At 27.8% G+C, this 16,883-nt stretch overlaps 1 protein-coding gene across 1 annotated transcript in view; it reads left to right on the top strand.

Annotated features, from left to right (window-relative positions):
* The window catches only part of LOC111623950 (unconventional myosin-Va-like), a gene marked incomplete at its 5' end in the record, with an annotated part of 101,017 nt that overhangs the window by 57,549 nt on the left and 26,585 nt on the right, over positions 1 to 16,883 (top strand). The window contains 5 exons of the mRNA XM_023366690.1: positions 943 to 1,020; positions 6,143 to 6,236; positions 12,444 to 12,482; positions 15,321 to 15,467; positions 15,552 to 15,703. Coding sequence (XP_023222458.1) covers positions 943 to 1,020; positions 6,143 to 6,236; positions 12,444 to 12,482; positions 15,321 to 15,467; positions 15,552 to 15,703 — 510 coding nt within the window. The remainder of the gene's footprint in view (positions 1 to 942; positions 1,021 to 6,142; positions 6,237 to 12,443; positions 12,483 to 15,320; positions 15,468 to 15,551; positions 15,704 to 16,883) is intronic.

Here is a 16,883-nt window from a genome sequence, read left to right on the forward strand (position 1 = left end):
CTGAAAGTAAATATCACTCATCGCACTTTAGTTTATTTTTTATTTCATCTTTAGAAATAAAATAGTATTTTTTTCGTAATCATTAAAACTCCCAATGAAATGCTTTATTTTACTTTCATCTTATAATGTAGGAGAACATAAATTAATTGAGTCTAACGTGTCCGTATGGGTGAGATTGGCCCTACACTTTTAGTTACTTACTAGAAAATAAATTAAATTATTCAAATTGATGATATTCCTGTATGATCAATTTTTATTCATATAAAATTTTATTTTACTATCTCATTTCGGAATTTCCCGGGATCCCGGGAAAAGAAATTATTTGTCCCGTAATCCCGCTGGAGGCAAATTTCCCGGGAAATGAGAAACCCTAATTTCCATTGATGAGATGAAGTGCCAGCTTTTGTTTAGCATATCTATTGGTTTCCAAAATTAATATGTCTATCAAGGAGTTGTTGACAAAGAGCTTGAAATATTGTAATGCATCAAACCTCCACAAGATGAAAAGTAGAACCAGGGATGCCAATGATGTGGTTGAATATGGAGACAGATGCAGTTGATCAATGTTCATCTCTTTTCAATCCATAGTAGAATATTCATGAAAGCTAACCTCAGATTCACCACTGGTGTCATTGCTTTCTTCTGACATGCTTACTGACATTCACATGTTGAATTTCTGTATCCGAATCACTCATTTTATTCTCAACTTTAATCCTAACACATAAATGTGAAATAAAATATATAAGCATACAGATATAAAAGTAAAAAATATAAAAACAATGTTGTTTATGGTCATTTATTCATTATTTTACGTTGATTCTTCTTATGTTTGTTCTGTGATGTGTTCGTTATCTGATTTGTTTGTTAACTGAACTGTTCGTTAACTGATCACCAACTGTATTTATCATTTTTAAATTTAATTTTTTTAAACAAAATATTTAGAACTTGAAGAAGTCACCTCAAGCACAGACTGAAGCCATATTACAACATGAAATTAACAGATTAACAGATGAAAATGTTGTAAGTTAAAAATTTTTTTAAGATATCTAATATAATGTCCAATGTCTGAAAAATACACCATATATAAGACTGATTTTTATTGATAAACCATGAAATTCTATGAAAAATGTTTAAATTGAAATTTTTCTTAGAACAGTCTGTTAATCATGTTTTAGTTTCATTGTCATTTGGTAAAATTGGTAAACTTTTTTCTAAAATTAGTGATAAGTATCATTTGATAAACTTTAACATAGCATATTCCAATTTTGTAGTGTACTTAGTTAGTTTTAATATATGCCAGAAGTTATTGATTTTCTAGCATGTAAATGAAAAAATTCTCATTGTTATAAAATTATATCTTGAATATGGCATTGACAAAAATTCACCTGATAAATGTTATACTTGGTGGACAGTATTTTATAATAAGTTAAATACATTAGTTTTACTGGATGATACATACTCAAATTTGAAGATTGAGAAATTTAGATATAGTTACAATTACATTGTTGCCATGGTAACAGTTTGTTTCTGATTTAGAATAACAGGTTAAATTATTAGGAGATGACCATCTTTTAAAACAGAAAGGAACATAATTGAAACTTTATAGCTGATAAAGCTTGCATATTTTTAAATAAAAATCAATTTTTTCAATTCTTCTCTAATTATTTTTGAGGGGTTTATGCTCACTATTAAGTTTTTGTAAAAAAATTAAATTTTATTAAATGAATGATAACTTTTATTTTTTTTTTGCAGTTTTTGATGTGTTATAGTTTACTAATTTAACATAAAACAATAGAGTTCAAAATTTTATTGTAGAGAGAATTTTTTTTAAACTTTCAAATTTTATAAAATGTAGTATTGTTTTATGAATTTATATTTTAATAGATAATGATAAATATTTTTTAGTTACCTTATCTTCCAAAAATAATGAACTGTATGATGAGCAATTATTTTATTGTGACATTGTCACAATGCCAGGCTGTGATTTTTAATCATATTTTTTAAGTACATAGTCAAATGATTGCCTTAAATACTTGGGCTATAAATCCACTATTTTTAATAATTAATACTAAGTAATTTGTTACTAGAGGTAAACATTAAACACCATCTTTTAATGCTCTTTCTGTAGATTTCTTCCATTTTCGAAATGTTTTCGAAAAATGGCACGTTCCATATTTTTCAAAAACATTCGAATTAAAGAATCCGGTTACATTGAAAGCTAAAATAAAGTAAGCCTGAAGAAGATCCCAGAAGGGGAATTGAAAATGTTCGTCGATTTTAAAGAATTTTCGCACCAGTTACTGGTTAATTGTAGATAGTTGGAATATACCATCTTTTATCTAAATTAATAATTATAATTTAAATAATTTATTAAATAATTTAGAATAATCTGGAATTTAGAATCAATAAATTGTTTAGTATTAATTATTAAAAATAGTGGATTTATAGCCGAGTATTTAAGGTGATTGTTTGGCTATGCATCTATATATTATGGGGATTTGTTTTGTTTAATATACTTACATAATTTTTAATTTATTTAATTTAAAACATATGCTCTCCATCTTTAAATTAGTAGTGTCTTGCCCCTGTACATCATACTTTTCCTTTAGCAATCAAGTCATGCTGCAGTCATCTAACTCCTTTCAGGGGAAATTTTTGAATTGAAATAATGTGACTTACAGTTTGCATTAGAAGTTTGCATGTAGTTAATTGGGCTTCCTACCCCTAATCTTTCCATATCTAGTCTTGGCTTTCACCTATCTAACTCCATTCTCAAGATTAAGGAAGGACAGACAGACAGTCTATAATTTTTTTTCAAATTGCAGCTCAATAAGAAGAAAATTATGACTATATTTTATAATACTATATAATTTAATAAAGTACAGGGCAGGTAAGAAAGTCACTTAACATCCCTGCTATAGAATATAGAATGTACCCAAAGAATGTACAATGAACACATCATGTAATGTGCATAACTCTAACTGTTTGAAGTAGGTCAATAAAATCTTTAAGCAATCAATCCCTTGCGAAATTCTGACCCTAAATGATATCACATAACTCCCTTTCCATATACAGTTTTGGAGTTGCATTCAATATGGCCACTATCAAGATGGTGATTGTGCATATAACACACACTAATCTGTTTCCCCCTTGGTCTAATGTGTTCCTAACATGAGTGAATTAACATTAGGTATATTCTATAGCAGGGGTGTTAAGCAAGTTTTTTTTCTCACCCTGTATTTTACCTTTAATAATAAATATTTTTCAAATCAAACAATAATAATTTAAAAATTAATCATTATTTCCAAATACTTCTGAGAAATGTTGGCAATATTATATATTTCAATTTTACTATGGCATTTACCTACATTCCAAAAATCTGGCATTTTTTACCTGAATCAGGAAGAGCCAAATTGATGATCTAATAACACTTTTAAGCACTATCTTGTTATGGGAAGATAATACCTCATTTTTTGTTATACTTTCTTATTTTCTCTTAAACATTTAAATTTTTTATACAAAAATTCTAATTGATAATTGGAGTCTGAAAAATAACTTTTTGGTGAATAATTCTCTTCCTCTTAAGAAAACTGCCATTATTGTGATATTTGATATAACTTACCTGTTATGTTTTCATTAAATATGTAAATCACAATGTTTCCTTTATTTTTTAAGTAAATCAAACTTAATATATTTTTCAGCCAACTTTCTGGGATGGCTTTATAGAGTAATGGTTTTTTAAGAACTCATCTCATAAATTATGCAATGTGTATCAGAAAAGAAAATTACAGTACATAAATCAATAATTTTTTACGTTGATTCTTCTTATGTTTGTTCTGTGATGTGTTCGTTATCTGATTTGTTTGTTAACTGAACTGTTCGTTAACTGATCACCAACTGTATTTATCATTTTTAAATTTAATTTTTTTAAACAAAATATTTAGAACTTGAAGAAGTCACCTCAAGCACAGACTGAAGCCATATTACAACATGAAATTAACAGATTAACAGATGAAAATGTTGTAAGTTAAAAATTTTTTTAAGATATCTAATATAATGTCCAATGTCTGAAAAATACACCATATATAAGACTGATTTTTATTGATAAACCATGAAATTCTATGAAAAATGTTTAAATTGAAATTTTTCTTAGAACAGTCTGTTAATCATGTTTTAGTTTCATTGTCATTTGGTAAAATTGGTAAACTTTTTTCTAAAATTAGTGATAAGTATCATTTGATAAACTTTAACATAGCATATTCCAATTTTGTAGTGTACTTAGTTAGTTTTAATATATGCCAGAAGTTATTGATTTTCTAGCATGTAAATGAAAAAATTCTCATTGTTATAAAATTATATCTTGAATATGGCATTGACAAAAATTCACCTGATAAATGTTATACTTGGTGGACAGTATTTTATAATAAGTTAAATACATTAGTTTTACTGGATGATACATACTCAAATTTGAAGATTGAGAAATTTAGATATAGTTACAATTACATTGTTGCCATGGTAACAGTTTGTTTCTGATTTAGAATAACAGGTTAAATTATTAGGAGATGACCATCTTTTAAAACAGAAAGGAACATAATTGAAACTTTATAGCTGATAAAGCTTGCATATTTTTAAATAAAANTTTTATTTAATTAAAAAATACTTAGAGATGAATAAACATATTATATTAACTTAAAAAACAGTTAATTTATATTGGGGCTTATCACACCAGTCATCATGAATACAAAATTTATTAGATTTAATATAATAAGCAGTTTCTAGCTGGATAATATTTGGCTTTGGTTGATGTAGTGCTTTAAAGGTATCGGGTGTAATAAGAAATGTTTGATTAAATAAAATTCACTTTAGATTGATTTTTATAATTCATTTTTATATTTTCCTGTCACTTATTGAGCTGCAGTTTTAAAATTGTTCTCAAGATTAAAGAAAGACAGACAGATACCAGTGGAAATTTATAGGTCTGCAAAGTTAGATAGATAAAAGTTGACACCAGAAATGGAAAACTTTGGAGCTAGAGGCCCTGATTAACCATATTAACCATATCATTTCAATTCAAAAATTTTCTTCAGAATACAGTCACATAAATGACTGGCATTACACTCTTGTTATCAGGAAAAGTATAATGTAAGGGGCTAGACTCTACTCAAGAGCATTGTGCATTGAGATATAAAATATTGCAACCCAGCATTGTGAGGATGTCACAATAAATAATTGCTTGTTGGTTTTATATTTTGTAGCTGATCACTTTTGGCAATAGTAAAGAAATGGAAAAAGTCTTTCTATAAAGACAATTCTTAGTTTTGGCAAATTTCTATAAATTGACAAGACAAATTTCTTAATGATGATGATTTTTTTTGTTTTGGATGATGTAGTGTGCTTCAATTTGAAAAAAAATTGTAGATGTATAAATTTACACTGTTGTCTGTCTGTGTGTGTCTCTGTCTTTCCATAATTTCGAGAATGGAGTTAGATAGATGAAAACCAAGACCGGATATGGAAAGATTAAAAGCAGGAGGCCCCGATTAACTATATATGAACTTCCAATGCAAAGCAGAAGTCACATTATTTCAATTCAAAAATTTTCCTCTGTAAAGAGTTAGATAGATGACCTGCATGACTCTATTGCTAATGGAAAAGTATGATGTACTGATGAGGGGCAAGACACTACTAATTTGAGGTATTTTAAAGTAAAAAATTATTAAAATATGATAAAAATTGCAGCCTGGCATAGTGATGATGTCACAATAATAATTGCTTGTAATTTTTTTCAACTACAATAATATATTTTAAAATAGAAATAATGCATGTCATATAATACTAAATTAGACTATTCTAATGCCTTAAAAATAATAATGTGCTGTACTTTAGAAAAAGACATTGATAATTGTGAGAATATAAAATTTGTATTTATATTAATAAAATGCTTTCTGATAATTAACTTTGGAAAATTTATTTTCATAAATATAATTAATGTAAATTTTGTAATTTTATAATGCAGTTAATTTTTACATTAAATCTCTGCTTTAAAAATATGAATATTATAATTAGTTATTTTTTTATATTTATATTATTTTAGTATGTGTGTGAAAATTATGTAAAAATATAATTTTAAATTTTAAATTAGGATCTTAGAGAAAAAATTGATGGTAATTCTGATCAAGTTAAGAAGCTGAAGAAACAGCTGAAAATATATGCAAAGAAGCTTAAGGATGTTGGAAGTAAACAAAAATTCTTTTATTTATTATGTTCATTTATTAAATGAAATTTTTATTGTTTATATATTTTTAATAGTATATATAACTAAAATTTAACAATAATGTAATCTAGAAATCACTATGAAACTGCTATCAAGCATTTTTCATTATTTCAATTACAAATTTTTAGATATTCAACTTATTTATATATGTAGCCAATTCATTTGAATAAATAGAATTTTCAAATCCTTTTCCAGAGAAAAACACAGCCACAAATGGAAAATTATGTAATAAGTTACATTTTTATTAAACTTTCTGTATGAAATTATCTTCTGTGGATAAATGCATAGTTTACACATTGGCATTTAAATTTTTATAGAATTAAGTTAATAATATTTGCAACTGTGGTTCATGTTATTGTCATATTCATAGCAGATATTTCAAAACACAAGGAACACTTATATGGTATTTGCATTATTTAGTTGGTAAAAATGTGCTGTTATTGTTACAAGTAAAACTGATACTACATTTAAAAAGTAATAGTGAGATTTATAATAATTGTTAAAATCATTCATATTTATATTCTTTTTGAATATGTTTTATTCAGATTTATAAATTTACATCAGACCTATACATTTATTAATTATAATTAATAGAATGTATTCTGCATCATTATCTAAAAAGTTTGGTAAAAATTCATAATGACCAATTAATTAAATTAATCATAATTACATTATGAATAGATAAGTGAGTTTTCTTAGATTGATTGTAAATTCAAAAATATTATCTTTGAGTGTTAAACATATCAGCTATTATATTCAGAAATTTTTTTATTTGAGATAATTGCTTAAGATTGCTTTCTCCATATCTACTGATCATCAATATATAATAAGACAAAAATGTTTCATTCATTTAAGTAAAGATGAAATTTAAATAATTATTTCAAATCTCCCTTTATTAACTTATTATTCTTAATCATCTTCAACAATGCCTTTGCTCATCATATTATACCTATTCCATGAAAGAATATCCTTTTCCATATGATCTTTAAAAATAGGACCCCAAACTTTTATCTAACTATTACCTTATTGCCCTTGTTGCTGAGTAATGAATAAAGGACTCCAAAGAATTGCTCGGCGTTGATAAAAATTTAATAAAGTCAAAAATTCCAAAATCCGAATATACAATTATTCACACTTACAAACTAGGATATACAAAGTTGACTGGGAACGGTCGTCACGATACAACAAAATAGCTCCCAAGTACTGACAAACAAAAGAAACTTATTCTAGCTTAGGATTATCATAATTAAATAATACAAATATAGGGCCCAAAATTTAGAGAAAGATATGAGTAACAGAATTATACAGAATGAAAGGTTCAAAGGGGTGACTGGTAATAGTAAATAAAAAAAAATCTCGGATCTGTCCCTTAGTAATTTTCTTCTTTACATGCTCGTCCTCACATGTCCTCTGTTTTCCTCCAAGTCCCCCTTTCTTCCTGTTCGGATCTCCCTTCTGTCCACCACTAGTCAACCGCTCGACCAATGAAGTGTCAGCCCCTTTTGTTTTAAGATAGTTCAGACCACATGGTTTAACCAACCACATCGTGGTTAAGGAAACAAAAGCTGGAAGTATGATTCTTCCATAAGAAAATGGTAACAGGGAATTAAAAGAAAAATATAAGTAACATGGCTTAATAAAGTTGCACCCTCCTATCAGAAAATTGTTCATCTTGATCTTGGTTTTCTGGCTCCTTAAATTTCTCTAACTTCTCTAAATTTCTCTAAACTTCTCCTTAAATTTCTCTAAATATTCTCTAACTTCCAATTCAGTTTCAGAAAAAAAAAACTCTACCCTTGACATGCACCTACATTTATTAAATACTTGGCTAATTTTCATTCCATCATAGATGCAACAGACTCATAGCCATCTTCATTGACTTATCAAAAGCCTTTGATTCCATTCAAATTTCCCTTCTTTGCCCCAAGATAAAGGATTATAACATTAGCCACAAATTTATTACCTGTGTTAAATCTCTTCTCACAGAATCTTGAGGCTGTTGTTATTTCTAATAACCTTATCTCTAACTTTGTAACTGTTGACTGTGTTCTTCCTCAAAGAAGCTCCCTTAGCACTGTCCTCTTCAACTTCTTTGTCAATGATTTTCCCTTTATCCTTGACTAAGTTGAATCTGATAGTCCCATTCTAATGAATAGTCCAATCTGCTTCCTTCAATTTTCAGATAACTCTTCTCTCTCACATTTGCTGGAATGCAATGTAAACTCAATCTTATGCATCTATGTACACTAGTTACTAGTTACTAGTTACTGATGTCACAATTAACCTTTCTAAAACAAAAACCGTTATCTTCTGCACTGGTCAAAAACTTAAAAAGAGAGAAATTCTATATTGAAAAACAATTCATTGACATAGTCACACACTACAGATTTGTTGGCATTCACTTTTCATACAACAATAGATTTAACTTTATCTCAAACAAGTCAAAAATTCTTGTATCTCAAACAAGTCGAATTCTTGGATCTTGAAAAATATATTCTCACCTTTTAGCTCTCTTCCTAAATGAAACTTATGGACTACAAAATCCACTTAAAGCTTTTTAAGCCTCTTCTCCTCAATTCATCTTTATGCCTCACTCCTCTAGAGTCTTCCCTTTATTGACATCTCAAAACTATTCATGACACCTTCATTAGACTTAATTGTTAAATTGAAAGATCTACTCCTGGTTACATTCTCAGGATAGAATTTCATGTTTAATATTTATTTTGTAATTTCATCTATAAGCTGTGTAAAAATCCTACCCTGGAGATGAATTAAATCTTTACTTGCCCTGAATCATACACTGCTATGATTAAATATGCAGACATTTTCCATACTATCGATACAATCTTCAATTAAAGGCAATATGCTCACACTCTTTCAAAGCATTCTATCTTTCAATTGGCTAAATTTATTAGTGAATTTTTTAAGCATGTTTAACTTTTTTTGTGATGTATTTTGCATTTTTTTTAATTTTCATTATGCGATTTTGCTATTTGTAAGTTTTTATTGTCAACCCACTTAGCATGCCTCCAAATTCAGGTTTTGTATCTTTCATTTTGATAAAGTTTAATTACAATAATCATAATTATTTAAAATTATTAAAATATTCTAATTTTCTTTTGCTTTTTGAAGAACAGTCTGTTAATTAAAAATTAGAATAGTAAATAGATAACATTTGTTTCATAAAAGAAAATCATTCTCTCCTATTCTATATCATTAAATAAAACTTTTATTATTATTAGAATTGCTTGTTTTTAGAAAAAGTTATATATTAGGTTTTTAAACATTATATTTTTTAAAATTATATTAATATTTTTATATTTTGATAATTAGCATATTGATTGTAAAATATGAATTAAGTCATACTTGACAATGTTTTTGGTACCAGCTTAGCCTTGCCTTTATGCAACAAACACATACATTTATAGCAAATATATATAAATATATATAATATATAGTTAGCATTTAAAATAAGACTGAAAAATAAGTTAGAAAAATAAGCTAATGGCACTAAAGAACAGAATATTTATTTATTCACAGAGAAGTTAGAGGGGTTTTTTGTGGATGGTATAACTTCTAAATGATGAAATTCTTTAATTGTAAATCTATTTGCAGCATTTGTCATTGTATCTCTAAAATTCAATGTTTTTTTTTTTTTGAATTTCAGACTTTTTATGGTTTGACCATAAAAAGTCTGAACATCAGTTACAGTCGACCCCCCCCCCATAAGATCATAGATATGTTTCATTCTTTAGGAATCCGATTTCTTACGAGTCCTTCCAATCACAGCCCGACACGTGAAGTTTACGGACTACGGCTGTTTGAAAGGTTTTCTTCCATAAAATTAATCGATTCTAGACTAATCCGACTCAACATTTCCAAAATACGTATATATTTTTTGGGAATAATCCGTATAAACTACGCTATAAACAAAAAATTGTAGGATTACTTACCGAGTATGCACCATTCGACAACCCCATTGCTAAAGCTTGTTTTCGTCGCGAAGCAGCACACCAAACCGCGGCCGATTTCTGATAACTTATTTTTCTGCGAAAACTTCGTTGAACTTTGGAGACATCATTAATATAAATAATTTTTATGGCCGTTGAATAAGAAATGTTTCTTTCACAAGAAATGTATAAAATTACAGTACTGTATTAGACTTACGGTACCTAATTTACATACTGTACAGACGATAGCGTAAAATCTCCATAGCGTGGCGCTAAGCGGCGGAAAATACATATATAATTATAATAAAGTTACAGTAAATTAAATTAATATATAATTATATATACAGTACCTAATTTATATATAATTAATATATAATTATATGTACAGTACCTAATTTATATATAATACTGTACAGACGATAGTAATTTCTCTATAGCGTGGCGCTTGATGGTGCGGAAAGTAATTCGGCTGCCCGATGATGTTTTACGTAATTATAGGAGTTTTTTTTATTTTTTTTTACGGATACCGTCGCAATTTTTTCGCAGTTTTATAGGAATCATAATTATAGGAACTGTAATTATAGGGGTCTACTGTATTTGATGAAAAAGGATATATACATACTGTACACATATATGATTATTTTCAGAATATATAATGCAAATTTTTTTGGCTATCTGATAGTTTTTCTTAGTGCTGAATAATAAAGTATTTAATCTGAAACTTATGTCAGACATTCCATTATTATGATCTCAAATCATAATAAATACAGCTTAAAACTTAGTAAATGCAGAACAAAAATTTAATTTAATATCGAAAATATTCTGAATATTGTGTTGTTATTATTATCCAGTAAGTAGCAGTTAAGTTGGATCTCAAATTATATTTGGTTTTACACGAGTCTGTTTTTGAAGTTAGTTTTTAAATAATTTTTTCTTTCATAAGCAAACAATACTTATGAAAGAATATTAGATTATGTTCATATTCAAAAATAATCTTTTGTTACAAGTTTGACTGAAGAATAAATGTTATAAATTGAGTCTTGCATACAATAATATGCCTTACTGAAAATGGTATTGGGGACATTTCATTAGTGATACAATAGCAGTTAATATATTAAAAAAATGTTTGTTTAGATATGTCAGAAAATAAAGCAAATAAACAGATCTAACGACACACAGAAATATACAATTATATGTAACACGAATAAAAGCTGCAGAGAGGGGATACACTGTGCCACACAGATATGTAGCAGACCAAAACCAAACAAGACAGTGATCTATGACCAAAAATATGTGAAATTCGCTAACATAGGGCTATCTAATACAAAATATGTCTTAGTGACTTAGCACACAGGGATTGCATTTTTACTTTTTTTCACAAGATAGTTATAAGTTAATAGTGATATAATTAATTTTCCATATTGTGTAAAGTGATGTGATAAAGGAAGAAATATAGTTTTCTAAAATTCATATGCATTATAAATTTAAATTTTTAAATGAAAGCTTTTTATTAACTGGATTTTCATTATAAATTTGACAAAATACTTTAATTATACAAATAGTAAAATGAGATAATTAATTGAAAGAAAAAATGAAAAAGTTCAAATATTTATTGGAATCACTAAAAATATATTTGTGGCTTTGACTGTTTTTAAGGCTATTTGGCCAATCTCAATTTTAGATTTTGCATACACATTATCTGAAAAAGGTCAGTCATCATTGTGATTTTTAGTAATCCCCATAAATATGTAAATTGATCTTAGGTTTTATTTTTATGAAATTACTATGACATAACCAAATAGCAAATACAATACATAAAATTACTGTGACACACTCAGAAATTATACTACAAATTACACTGCATATGGTCTTAGAAAACAACACACAAAAAATTATACTATGAGTAAACCATAATCAGACAAAATAATTCATTTCAATATCACATTGACAAACAAAACAAAACATTACATGCCTCATAGACAATGCTGTTCAAAGCATCTGTAACATACAAAGTACGTACATTGAACAAATTGGCAAATACTCAGAACTTGTCCACAAAATAAACTGCCTGTGGAGATGGGTAAGATGATATATAATTAATCAGTTAAAATTAGTTTAATTCTATTTTTAATATTTTTATTAAAAAGTATTATTGTAAGTAGACCTAATAGTTATTTCCAAACTTACTTTATGTAAAATACTCATGTTTTTATTTCTAGCTGGTACAACTAAAAAATTTTCTGTTGTTAGTCCACATGGTAAGTCTATTTATAATAAGATAAAAATGAATTATATATAACAATTAATAGATAATATGCATTTTATACAAATTTAAACAGTTTTATAGGAAAATGTTTAGAAAGAGGATTATTTCAAATAGCGAGCTCCTTACTACAGTCAAGTCTGCATAAGTCGACACCCCAAGGGAAAGTGGAATTGTGTTGAGTTATCCGATGTGATGACTAAAACAAAGTTGAAAAAAACCACAAAACTATAATTAGGAAAATACAGTAATGCTTTATACAGTACATGCAATGTATCTCTCTGACTATCCATCACTAGCACTAAAGTTGGTTTCTACTCCAAGTACCTCAGCGATTTCTGTTGCTTTTTGTTTCAGTACTGGACCTGAAACAGGAAGATCCTTGAACGAATTTGCTTTAGCCAATATACCAGACCATCTTTAACATCTTTGTATGGCGACTTTCTCAGGTGTTTGAGATGGCTGCAACAAAGACCCAAGGAAAAGTTTCTTAATTTCCTCTTTTTCCTTCAGAGTTCTCACCAATGTTGTTTTTGGAAGATTTTCTTGTTTTGCAAATTTGGCTTGTGAAGTTTTATTACGTTCAAATTCAGATACAAATTTATATTTTTCCTTCAGCGAAAATGTTGTTAGGTTTTGAATACTCATTTCTAACAGAAATGTGAAACACTTGCTGCAAATAATGCATGAATAAAAGACGAGAAAATGCAAAATCAGATTCTGCTGCTGTTAAGTTGTGTGGCATGAACTCATTTTTTTCACAAGAGGAGTCAACTTATCATATGTCTAAACAAGTATGGGACAGGAAAAGTATGTCGATTTATCCAGTAGTGACAAGTTAAACAGTGTTGAGTAAACCATAGTTTTCTAACATTAATGGTATGTAAGTCAACCGGAACCATGGAAAACTGACTACTTAACCGACGGTATCTAGTTATACCTATGACGACTTATGCAGACTTGACTGTATTTATTTGCATGCCATTATTAAAATATGAGAATAGATTTCAAATACAATAAAGCCTCAATCTAGCATTTCTTGAGCTAACAGTATCCTCAATTTAACAATCATTTCATTTCGTCCTGATGAAAAACTTATATAATTATGAACTTTCCTTAATGTTTTTATTCAATTTACCAATCTTAGTTTTTGATCCTGATGGCACTTTTTGCCTCAGTCTGACATTTATTTTCTGATTAAGAGAAAATTTTGCTTTACTAACAATAATAGGATTAAAGTAAGTAGCCCTATTTTGATTTTTATCTAGTAACCAGAATACTCAAAATAGTCCACACAGCTCAAACTTGTGGCTAAATTAGCATTTTGTAAAAATTAGAATATACTTTGCATACTGCTATAGCATATTATTTGTTTTCAGAAGAATCAAGATTTTTCTCTGATGAGTTTCTTTTCATTTGTAAATTTGCTCTTCTTGATTAAAATTTCTTTTCTTAGTAAATTTGTTTTTGTTTATTGGTAATGAATCTTTTGATAAATCAAACAAATTTTTTTATAATACTTTAAAAACTGATAATGGTTAGATAGTGTAATATATTTTGACTTCTTTATTGAGAAAATGTCTACAAAACTTGTGGTCCTCACACTTGTTGAAAAAGGCAAAATCATATTATAAATAGAAAATAACTTACATGTGAAGCATGTACTCATGATAAAACATCTAAATTTTCCAAATTTAAAACTTAATATGATTATGGAAAAATATGATTTTGATAATGGAATATGCCAGCAAATGTAGGTCATTTGCCAAAGAATGAAAGAACAAACTATCATCATTTATGGAAATGAGGAGATTGCTGTGGGTGAAAGTGCAGGTATTATATTAGACATCATAAATCATTGAAAATATGTCACACTGCCTGTTCTTTAAAAGGATTATGCCACTCAAGACATTTACAATGCTGATAAGACTGGCTTATATTATAGATCAGTGCCTAACAAAACTTTTGAGTGTTTGGAGAAAATATGACATGGAGACAAACAAAGCTGGAAAAGAATTACAGAAGTATTGTGCATTTTAGCACAACACTACTGTAATTTTCATTTTACATTATTCTAAAAAAACTCAGAAAATGGAAGTCACTACATATGCAGAAGTGTACAACTGTCAAAAGAAGTGATAATAATTAATCCAGCTTTTATATCATGATTATTGATATTTTTTTCCATTAAGTGTTGTGAGTAACATAGACGAATTATCACAGATGTACATAGTTATATTTTTAAAAATGCAATCAGATTTGTATAAAATTATTGAACAAATATATAATTGTCTTTATTCTTACTAAATTCTGGAGATTAATTCAATTTGTCAAGTGTAAATAAAGATTTCTTTAATTTGAAAATCATCTGTTGAAGGGATCTCAGCAAATTCTTCTAAAGTTCTAGCAAAATACTCAAGTTTGTTTAGACTGTTTTAAACAATACATTGAGTTAGGTTTCTGTTCTCTTGTCCATGTAAATGGGGATAAATGTGACTTTAGAGCATTTCTGTCATAGCCACTTAAATAAGATTGAAGTCACCACTGATAGATATGGAGTTGGATTTATATTAAAGCTTGTGCAGTTTTACAGGGGACTTTTGGGGATGGCCACATAAACAAGGCCATAAATGGAGGTTTTACTGTATTTCCTTTTTAATTTTTTAATAATTCACTTAGATTACTTAATTTTCCATAATTGATATTTTTAAATTGCAATTATATTTTAAAGAACACTTAAGAATTTTTGTTATATAATAGTTTCTCTCATTAATTTTTAAATTTAATTAATAGAAAGTTTTTATTATTGATGTAATAAAATAAATGATCTTAGGAACTGAACAAATCCCTGACATAACAGAAGATATGAAAGAACAAAATGAAAATATGCCTGTTGTGAAACATAAAGATGTAGAATATATGGGAATACTTGAATACAGAAAAGAAGATGAGGCTGCCGTTATTAAAAATCTCATTTATGGTATTTATTTTATATATATTATAATTTATTTACCAAAAAATTTTATAATAATGCTACCATTAATAACTACTATAAATTCTTTAGATTTTAAACCTAAAATAGCTGTAACATTACTTCCTGGCTTACCAGCATATATTTTATTTATGTGCATAAGACATACTGATTATATTAATGATGATGAAAAAGTACGAAGTCTTTTAAATAATACTATTCAAGGAATTAAGAGAGTTATTAAGGTAATCTTTGATAATAAAACTTTTTTCTTTTAAAAATTTTTTACATTTTAATATACAGTCAACCCCCCTATAACATGGGTTCTTATAGTTCGGATTCCTGTATCACGGGGAAAAAATTGCAACAGTATTCATACAAACATGCTAAAAATCTCCTATAATTTGGTAAAACGTCATTGCTGACTCGTGTTGTGACAGGATTGGTCGAACCTAGACCAATAGCAGATATTGTACAAACCGTTGAGTTTAAATGAGCAGCAGACCTACTAAAAACCATTTATTATTTAACATCCATAAAAATTATATTTATATTAATGATGTCTCCAAAGTTCAGCAAATTTTTTGCAAAAAAAAAAAATTTATCAGGAAGCACGCGAGCACCATTTGATGACAAGTTCCACGACAAAAACAAGCTTAAGCAATGGCGTAGTCGAACGGTGCACACTCGGTAAGTAACCCTACAATTTTTTGTTTATAGCATAGTGTTTATGGATTATTCCCAAAAAATTATACATATTTTGAAATGTTGAGTCAAATTAGTCTAGAATCGATTAATTTTATGGAAGAAACCTTTCAAACATCTGTAGTCCGTAAACTGCATACGTGCCAGGCTGTGATTGGCTGGACTCTTAGAAAATGGATTCATAAAAACTGGAACATATCTACCGTGTTATAGGGGGATCGACTTAATATAATCTCTATATATAGTGTGCCTTGTACTTTGAACTTCATTCATTCTAGGAGGGTGTTTTTTGAACTCTGAATCATTCAAAGTCCAAATCAATTTTTTTCCATTAGAAATAATGGAAAGTGAATTAATTCATTTTCAGACCTGGAATAATACCCATTTGAATAAACTTAACATAATTTAAGGTAAAAATTAAATGCCTTAATGATAAATTAATACATGAAAACCATAAATAAAATACATAAATACTGTATAATAAAATGAAAACTATATTTATTGGTCACATACTGAGGACTGACCATCTTAATGTAGATGTGTGATTTAATTATAACAGTTGTGAAATTTAACATATTATAGATAATGTGAGACATTTGTTTAGTCTTACTTTAAACTCTACTTCACATTTTGTTTGAATAAAGTCAAGTCATAATGTTTTCAGATAAAAAGTGTATCAGACACATTATTTTTTACATTATGTTTATTGACTTTATACAA

This window comes from Centruroides sculpturatus, unplaced genomic scaffold, assembly GCF_000671375.1.
Source record: "Centruroides sculpturatus isolate CEXI.00-Female unplaced genomic scaffold, Cexi_2.0 scaffold401, whole genome shotgun sequence".
NCBI classification, from domain to species: Eukaryota; Metazoa; Arthropoda; class Arachnida; order Scorpiones; family Buthidae; genus Centruroides; species Centruroides sculpturatus.